This window comes from Sinocyclocheilus rhinocerous, unplaced genomic scaffold (genome assembly GCF_001515625.1).
Source record: "Sinocyclocheilus rhinocerous isolate Xijiao unplaced genomic scaffold, SAMN03320098_v1.1 scaffold2267, whole genome shotgun sequence".
In the NCBI taxonomy this organism is placed as follows: Eukaryota; Metazoa; Chordata; class Actinopteri; order Cypriniformes; family Cyprinidae; genus Sinocyclocheilus; species Sinocyclocheilus rhinocerous.
The window spans coordinates 189439-199364 of record NW_015625573.1 but is presented as its reverse complement, the minus strand read 5'-3'; the positions used below and the strand labels follow the sequence as shown (position 1 = coordinate 199364).

General features: G+C 36.2%; 1 protein-coding gene across 2 annotated transcripts in view; it reads right to left on the bottom strand.

Annotated features, from left to right (window-relative positions):
* prrg1 (proline rich Gla (G-carboxyglutamic acid) 1) overlaps window positions 1–8231 on the bottom strand; it is a 14417-nt gene extending 6186 nt beyond the window's left edge. The window contains exons 1-4 of one of the 2 annotated variants that reach the window (XR_001641163.1): window positions 8083–8231; window positions 7469–7512; window positions 6872–7032; window positions 4527–5398 (exon numbers count right to left, since the gene is read on the bottom strand). Coding sequence is in view for 1 of the 2 variants with exons in the window: in XM_016566084.1 (XP_016421570.1) it covers window positions 4925–5398; window positions 6872–7032; window positions 7469–7478 (645 nt within the window). In the remaining variant the exon portion in view is untranslated. Of the gene's footprint in view, window positions 1–3903; window positions 5399–6871; window positions 7033–7468; window positions 7513–8082 lie in introns of those variants that run through there. The other variant, XM_016566084.1, reaches the window with a different exon arrangement.
* Between the last annotated feature and the right edge of the window lie 1695 nt (window positions 8232–9926).

Sequence of the window (9926 nt, the reverse complement as noted above, 5' to 3'; positions counted from 1 at the left end):
ACACCAAATACACAAAATAATGATCTTTAAAAAAGCATCATATGACCCCTTTAAAAAAGGAATCATAATTAGGAGTATTCTCAGGACATTATAATGTTGATATTCTGTGTATTACAAAATAATAAAGTGTTTTTATATGTGGTTTAATGTGATATACTATACTGTAAATCTGGTCAATAAAGTAGTCTAGTTGTTTATAAACCTAAAAAAAAATCAGTTCTGACATGCCGTTAATAGTTTTTACAAATAAGAAAACTGCATGATATGTATTCAAGTTCACATTTGGCATGGTTAAACAATATTCATCAGTTTACTCAAAGTTAATAAGTTACAACATAGAGCTACCGCTTTGTGCTTGTTTGGATGTATGCAAAGTAATTCAGGTTGTAAATGTGGTGCATTTTAGCATTAATTGATATGTTGAAATGAATTTTAAACATTAAATGAAGTTGGTGATTCATTTGCATTTATAAACCTTGAAACAGAATACTTAAAAACATCAAATACATTGTACATTATGCTATAGGAACATGGTAAATTATTTGTCCGATCTTTTATCAAACTTTGTAGATAAAAAAAAAAATTGTTTTTTTTAAGTAAAAACAGTAATAATGTGAATTGATACAATTCAAAATGATTGTTTTAAATTTTAAAATAAAATACATTTATTCCTGTGATTGCAAAGCTGAATTTTCAGCAGCCATTTCTAACACTGATGATACTAATATGATGATTTGCCACTCAGGAAATTTTCCCTATTATCAATGTTGAGAATAGTTGTGCTGCTTAATATTTTTGTGGAAACTGATATATTTTTTTTTTTAGAATTCTTGAATATTCAAAAGTCCACAATTTATTTGAAATATAGGTATGTACTGTCATATTTGATCAATTTAATGTGTTCTTGTTGAATATTTTCTCTTTTTTTTTTATCGTGTATAATGAGCAGTGGGACAAGAGGAGGGCCAAAAAACCTTTATTACAAATAAAAGTCAAGCTCAATCATTACAAAAATTAAATTTGTTCTTAATACATTTATATATACACATTATCTGTCTCGGAGTAAGGCTTAAGCAATAAATACCACAATCACTCCCTAACTACTACAGAAATATCAGCCTGCACATGTACAGCAACATCAGAAAGTCAGCCAAACTTGCAACATAATCAGACTGTATTTCGAAAGATGGTAATCTTATTTCACATTACCTTTAAAAACAAAACTTTAGGCAAAGTGAGACCGTTTTGATTTTCACAAAGGTTTCTTGAGTTAGTGCTGGTGATGTATTTTATTGCATATTTATGTCAGCTGAGCATGTTGTTGAAGAACTGAGAATATAAACTGTAGAAAGCCAAAAGAACAAACCAAACTGCATTTGCCTTTTTTTTCCCCAAGTAATTTATCACATCTTACACATCAATTAATATTCCTTTACAAAGAGCAATCAGTTCCCTAAAAAAGTGCATTCACTCATAGTTACTGAATAAGTACAAATGCGTTGACACTTCCATTTTGTTCTTTTTTTCTTCGTCCCCCCCCACACACACCCATAAACACACACTTTCCTGATATTTAATACTGAATATTTCCTATTTGTTGAGTTTTTTTTCTTTCTTTCTTTTTTTTTAGGTGACTAGGACTGCTTGTTCCCATAATTTGATCCTAATCTGAAATTCTCTTGGTTTTTGTTTAGTGTAGCTGGGCCTGAGGTGAAAACTAGACTCCGAGTAAGAAATCAGTAATAAATGGTATGAGGTAAACATGTACGCTTGCTGTTAAACACACAGACAAGCCCAACCTAATAGTTAGTGTAAAATATCCAAAATTGTTTATCAACAGTCTGAAGAGACATTTCAGGAGGTAAAATCAGTAACACTTTACCTGAAGCGCATATATATACACCTTAAAATGCATTGTATGTTCTCATGAATGTATTTTATTGCATATTTATGTCAGCTGAGCATGTTGTTGAAGAACTGAGAATATAAACTGTAGAAAGCCAAAAGAACAAACCAAACTGCATTTGCCTTTTTTTTTTTCAAGTAATTTATCACATCTTACACATCAATTAATATTCCTTTACAAAGAGCAATCAGTTCCCTAAAAAAGTGCATTCACTCATAGTTACTGAATAAGTACAAATGCGTTGACACTTCCATTTTGTTCTTTTTTTCTTCGTCCCCCCCCACACACACCCATAAACACACACTTTCCTGATATTTAATACTGAATATTTCCTATTTGTTGAGTTTTTTTTCTTTCTTTCTTTTTTTTTAGGCGACTAGGACTGCTTGTTCCCATAATTTGATCCTAATCTGAAATTCTCTTGGTTTTTGTTTAGTGTAGCTGGGCCTGAGGTGAAAACTAGACTCCGAGTAAGAAATCAGTAATAAATGGTATGAGGTAAACATGTACGCTTGCTGTTAAACACACAGACAAGCCCAACCTAATAGTTAGTGTAAAATATCCAAACTTGTTTATCAACAGTCTGAAGAGACATTTCAGGAGGTAAAATCAGTAACACTTTACCTGAAGCGTATATATATATACACCTTAAAATGCATTGTATGTTCTCATGAATAATTGTAACCACAATACTTACCTATTCATTGTTACACTTTTTTCAAAATATTATGTATTAAAACATGATTAACAACTCATTTTAGATGTAACAAGGAATCTGCAAATATTATAACGCATTTTAATTTTGGTTACAATTATTTATAAAAATACAGAATGCTTTACAATGTACATTATAAATACCTTTATAATATATAAAGGTGTCAGGTTAAAGTGTTACCAAAAAGTCATTTGTCGTGGGGAAAGAGTTATGCTTTGTAGCACTCTATTTATAGTGGTACACAGTTGCTGCTAACACTTGCATTGTAAATGCAAACAAACCACGATTCTGACCCAAAACTACAGTGTGAAAGCAGAAGGGTTGAATCAAACAATCAAACCAAGTGTGAAAACAGCCTTCAACACACTCAAAATATACCAGAGTTCAGATAAAAACGACCAGCATGGTCAAGGAAGTCATAATTGTTATATTTCAACATTCTCGAAGAGGTTCGAGAAAAAAACAAAAAAACAAGTTATTTACCCTAAAACAAATCTAAAAGAGAGTCTGCACACAGCTCATAACAAACAAAAAGCATGCTTCTTGCTCCTTACTAATTACCTCCACAATGGACAATTCATCTTGCTTGTCCTAGAATTCCCAGCTTGGGATGCTTGATATACCTGTTTAATCCTTGGCCACAATAAAGAATAAATTTCACAAGACTGTGACCATGTAAACTGCTCCAAAGCTATGGAGAGAAAAGAAAGCACTGTTTGCATAGACCATTTAGTCCACCACGTTTTGCCATTGAACTCACTGTGGCTTGACTTCAATGGCAAACCTCAAACCACACTTGCACAATACAATAGTTCAAGGAAAAGTTCACCCAAAAATGAAAGTTTTCTGAAAATGTACTCACTCTCAATCCAAGACACAGATTAGTTTGTTTCTTCATCGCAACAGATTTGGAGAAATGTAGCATTACATCACTTGCTCATCAATATATCCTCTGCAGTGAATGGGTGCCATCAGAATGTTTCACTGAAATTTTTATTATGGATGGAGGACTCATATTTTGGCCAGAAGCAATGATTTCAAGTTAAAACGTTTTAATGATGGATTAGTTCATAACAAACATGCAGCTTTTCACTGCACAAGATGTTAACTGATGGGCTGGAGTCCTGTGGATTATTGTGATGTTTTTATCAGCTGTTTGGACTCTCATTCTGACGGCACCCATTCACTGCAGAGGATCCATTGGTGAGCAAGTGATGTAATGTTAAATTTATCCAAATCTGTTCCAATGAAGAAACAAACTCATCTAGATCTTGGATGGCCTGAGGGTGAGTACATTTTCAGCAAATTTCCATTTTTGGGTGAACTATTCCTTTCAGTATTGTATTTTCCCAAATCCAAATAGGAGTTAAAACCTCACACATGTTGACTTGGTGCCCAGTTAAGCTGATTCAGCATTAACAACCATGATGCTACATAAAATCAGGATTGGATTTGTTTGGTCAATGTTATCAGCAATGTATTATCAGCAAATTCACACTGTTAACTTGTTATCCATTCAGCTGAAATGTTTCCAACATGCTAACTAAATCTAACACACAGTGTTTAACACCTCAACTACTAGTGAAAAAAAATCAACCCAATATCAGTATTTCATTGAGGCTGTCAGTCCAGTGCATAGTGACGTCTATGCAATTATACAGAGATAGCCTAAGTTTAGATGGCTATTGATAAAGGTTACAATGAACCTTGAATGTCAGTAAACATTACAATTTATACTTCCTGAAAATATTGTGCATTTTTTCCCTCTGAATCTGATTATTTACAATTATGTTTTAATTATCCCATGAGAGGCCACAACTGACCAAATGTTCAGTTCATTTCTAAGATGTTCTGACATTCATAGGACTTACTAACTCGAAAGAATGGCTGATGACATTACAGTACTTCGTCATTGGATTTGGGCTTGGATCAGGATTCATGTTGTTAGGAGTTCTACGAACATCTCTGAAATCAAAGCAATTCAATGTTTATCAATATCGGAGTAACAGTACTGAGGATAATGTTATTGCATTAGTTGTTTTCTCTTCACATTAAGTAAAGAAGTTTAGCTGTTTTGCTAGTGCTGGAGTTGAAAAGCCTGTCACTGAAGTAGTGATGTTGTAAAAAAATATTTCTAGTACTAAAAAAATAAACGGGCAAAGCATGTTCACATCCCGCCAAAACATTAGCTATAAAAGAGAAGAAAGACACAGCGAGTAAGTAATGGCAGGGTTTACAGTATTGGTGTATTGGCATCAAAATGCATCCCTACATGAGGCTGGATAACATGCCTGGAAGATCCGTCACTTTCCCTGGGAGATGATAACTGTGTTACCATGGTTACTGATGATGTCTTCATATTGTGGTGGAGGCTCCGCTTCAATCTGTATATCTGTATGGCCCACAGCTTCCTCGTATGAAGGGGGCGGGTCACCCCGACTGCCCCGCCCAGGTGTGAGGTCAGCACCAGGGTAGGCGGGGCTACTGTGGGCACTGATCTCTGAGTGAGGACTGATGTCAGGATGGTAGTCCCGACCCCACTGGTCCATTGACACCACTGATAGGGTTGTGTCTCTTTGTGGACGCCCAATGGCAGGGCTTTGCTGGGATCTTTTGTGTGAGTGGCATCTCCAAACCGTGATGGAAACTGCAGCAATGAGCAGCAAAACCAGCAGCAGGGGTAAGATCAGATACAGAGAATGAATGCCACCGGCGGTGGATTCCAGTCCTCCAGGCCTGGGGCTGCTCTCACGCTGGTACTCCTCCCAGAATCGCCTCTGTAAGGGAGAAAAAAACCCAATTAGATAAGGACATTGTCTGCATAAATGTAAATAATAAGCAAAACAAACTTGTTTGTATTGAAAACAAAAACCACACCCTCTTCAATGTCATCAATAACCAAAACTTTGCAAACCAACATAAAGCAATGACTGTGCACCATACAGAACTGAACTGAGAATTAATTTTGCATTTCAATTATGTTCCTGAATTTGAATTGAGGTAGCAAACATTATGTCGAATCTACAATTAAATGAATTAATTTCAAAAAGAGATTATGGAGAAAATAAATGTGTAACTAGTAAAGCAAAGTTCGTCAAAACAAACTTTGAATCTTGGCTTGTTTAAAAGTTTTGAAGAAAGTTTAAAAAGCCCTGAAGTTTGAAGGACAGATGGACAGACAGAACAACAGACAGACTGAAATGAGACCTATGGAAATTTGTATTCTGTTTTTTTATAATTAACTTTTGTGGACAAGGGTGGAAGAACACTTTATTGTCCAGAATTTGTTTCAATTTAGTAAATTATTCTTCCAATTCAAATTCATGATTCAAAAGGAAGCCATTATTAAATTCTGAACTTTGCACAATTAATCGGATTAAAACTGAAATAGCGATTAGATTAGCAATATGAAGTGCTTACAAACCATCTGTTGTCAACAAAAGAGAAGCTGAAAGGCTCTCTGAGGTTTTACAACAAAATAAAAACTAGTTTAACATTTGAAAATGAAGAAAAAGAATGCCATATATATGAATCTTGTCATTTTAAAGTTTTACTGTAAAAAAATTATTGTATTATTTTTCTTAAATTCTTGATTTTCTTTATTTCTTACTTACAGGCTGTGACTCAGAACTGCCGGCATTGTAGTCTACTCTCCCAGGATCATTAAACAGTCCTCCATAAAAAGTGCTGCACACATCTGGATATTTGGGTTAAACCAAAGAGCTTGTAACACTCCAAAGAGAAAGGAAAAATGGAAATCGCATCATATGACCCCTTTAATATTTTTATTAAGTACAAATAATAATAATTATATTCACACTTATCAAATATATTTTTGGCCAATCATGCATGTGTGCATATCTACAAACAAGCACATCAAACCTGTATTGATATATATATTTTTTTATCACAATCATCGGAAAAAATAAAAGCAATTATATTTTTTCCCCCAATTCATCCAGCCCTACCCTGGACTCGACAAGAGCACACATTCCGTAAAAACATACGAACTTTACATTGTTCTGTTATTTTTTATAAACTGTGTAAACGCCCACAAGTACATAACTCAAACATCCTTAATCTGAATGATGCATAATTAACCATCCTAAGAAAATGTGTATCCACTGAGCCTTTTCCTGTCGATAATGCTCACTTCCTGCCTAGAGGAAATGCCACGGAGTGTAATGACGGAGAGGACGTTGTGTTCAAGTTCATGCAAAAACATAAGCTCGCATCTACCCTAAACTCACCGTTTTTTCATCATTCTCAAACGCCTCTCTGGCTTCTTCATAATTGCAGATTTCCTCCCTGCATTCTCGCTGGATGTTCCCTTGTTTCATCTCCTCCAAGAAGAAGTTTGCTCTCGGGAGCCTCCGCAGCACCGAGTGCGCGGCATCTGCTGGCAGGAACACTGGCGGATACACAAACAATAAGCACACAGCAGAGAAACAAGGAGGGGGGCTATGACTGGCAAAGTGATTTCGTTGAAATGCAGGTTCCTCCCAGGCACAGGGAGCTTGTGAAAAAGTAGCCTACTGTTCTTCAGCATTGAGAGTGGGAGAAATAAATCAGATGCTACATTGTGATCCATAATTATCTGATTAGGCATGGATTGAATATTAGAGGCGCTATGTAGGCCAAGACCCCTGTTGATAAGCTGTGACTGACTAATACCAATTGGAAATTACCGACAGAAAGATGCATCACCTTTAAGTGACATCCATGAGATCACAAGCTGGCTCAGCATACACACCCACTACATATCTTAGCAACGTTAAAAAACACAAAACAACATCCTTGAAAATATCACATAGTCTCTAGCAGAACTAAAGTATAAAAAGACTCACCGGCTCCCATGATTCCTGCAGCTTTTCAAAGAGGGAAACTGGACCTAGGGGACGACAGAACAAACGAACAGATTTAATCAACAACCACCCATTTACAGTACATCACTTGTGATCATGCATTTTCAGTTTCTCAAAGTCAAAACAACATCAACATTCTCGATGGAATTCGGCATAAAACACTACAGAGCGGTGTCCGTATGTTAAGTCACAATAAAACAGTAAAAATCTGTCCAAAAACATAAATCATTTTGTATGGCACAAGGACTGTTAGCTTACTAGCATGTACAGGACACAGTCAATCATTGTCAGCACACGAATAAAAACAGGTACGTATTTGACAAGCACAAAACGACTGTTATTTCACTACACAGAAACGTAAAGCTGCCGCCAAGAGACGTTAAAAAAACATGACAGGCATACAAAATTGTGTCGCTAATTCAATCCATGTTACGTGATGACTATCGCCTGAAGCTTGTCTACGCGGTTTTATACATAGAAACGGCACAAATTAATATGACCATCGACGCGCCGGAAGCTATATGTTTTGTATATAATAATTAGAAAAGGCTGCGACTTTAAAATAGATTAATAAAATACACAAAAAGTGTGTTTACCCGTTCCACCCAAACGCGTACACAATCCCAATGTCCTGATTTGGCGCATGCGCAGTCAGGAGCCCGAATAGTAAACCGCTGACGCGGGTTGTGGGATATGGGGTGTAATTACAGAACAAGATTCGTTCTTTTGTAAATCCCTTTTTGTAGATAATGAGACAGGAAGGAATTGGTAATGTTTATATCGGCTTTTATAATGGCTTGCCAGAAAACACTGAATATGAGAAACAGGTGAACTACATTAATGCATTAAATAAACCTTAATTAGTTGTGATCAGGTTGTGATTAATAGTTTATTCCTGTCATAAATACATAGTCTTAGCTGTTGCTTTTCATCTAATTTTTTTATTTTATTTTCTTCTTCATGTTACTCTCTAAAAAATGGATTTTAATTTAAATCACAAAAACTGTACATTAGGCTACTATCAAAAAAAAAAAGATTCGTGTAAAAAATGTAAAACAAAAATGTACAAATAAACAAGTAGCCTAAAAGCAATTAATAAAATGAAATATAAGTAGGGCTTGCTCAAAATAACATGTACTGCTATCACAGTAATCTCGCTCATTTACTCTGATGTGTGTAATAATCATACTGTCAACACTCCCGTTAAGAGTCTCCCGTATTTCAGACCCATCTCCCGCCCCCCTCCCGTTTTGTTATTTCTCCCGGGAAACTTCCGTAATTTGTATGGCCCTACCTCGTTATATGAATAATCACATCAATATAGGCTATTATTTCAAGGTTGTCCAGTTGCCAGATCTTGTATGAAACGCGTCCTACTCACACAATAGACAAATCATTTGTGACCTCAACCTGGCATCCTACAACTCAGTTGCGCTGTTGATATCTGCGCAGACGGGGGAAGTTAGGCTTGTTTGAGATGCGCCTCGCCTCGCCTGAAATGTTGGTGAGAGTAGGCGGCTGCAGTGAGGGGAGGAGTGAAATAAGCGCAGTCAAGACGGACAGTTCTGCCCTCTCGAAGGGAACAGATACCAACGAGATCAAAAGCGGATATCGCGTTATTTACACTCACCTGCTGTGTTGCTAATAAACCTGATATAATTTCAGTTCTGTTGCTTTTATATGAAAATAAATATGATGAACAAGACACTCAAAGTGCTTGCTATTTAATTCCATACGAAAGGTGTATTTATCATTCATTTTTACTTTAATAGAAACATGTAGGCCTATTTTATAGTTTTATAGAACTATGACAACAATCACATTATCTCACACAGAGATCGCACTGTCATACTGTTTGGAAATATTCATGCATAATTTAAATACATAATCACATGAAACCAGATAAAAAATACAAAATTTTAGAAGAGAACACAGCATCACAGTTGTCTGAACCAATGAGCATTAAGCTGTGTCGTCAGTCAGTCGTTTCCCATCATGCTTTTGATCAGCGCAGTCGGTGGAGAGCAACTGCGCTCGACTGCACAATCCGACACAGCCGCCTCGCCATCGCGAGAGTTTTTTGGCACACGGCAGCATGACATCAGAGCAAGTCGGACGTAACTCGGACACTTTTCTAACCGGCATGCATCTCGCGGTGATCACCGGTGATCGGTTCTGCGCAGATTTTGCTCATCTCAAACAAGCCTGTTGAATCAAGCATCACTGGTAGAAATGGCCTTAGAAAGCTCAGGTGGTGCTACGGCGAAAAAACTAAACAAAAGTTAGCTGCAAATTTAACCCATTTAAGCCCACCGTAGTGGGCTTGCCGATAGTTGCCGCAGTTTATAGTTGTCATTTTCCTTTTGTAAGTATTTTTCTAGATGTTATCCATGTTTTATTTCTCAATGACATGCAAGCAAACAACCAAATAAAGGATTTC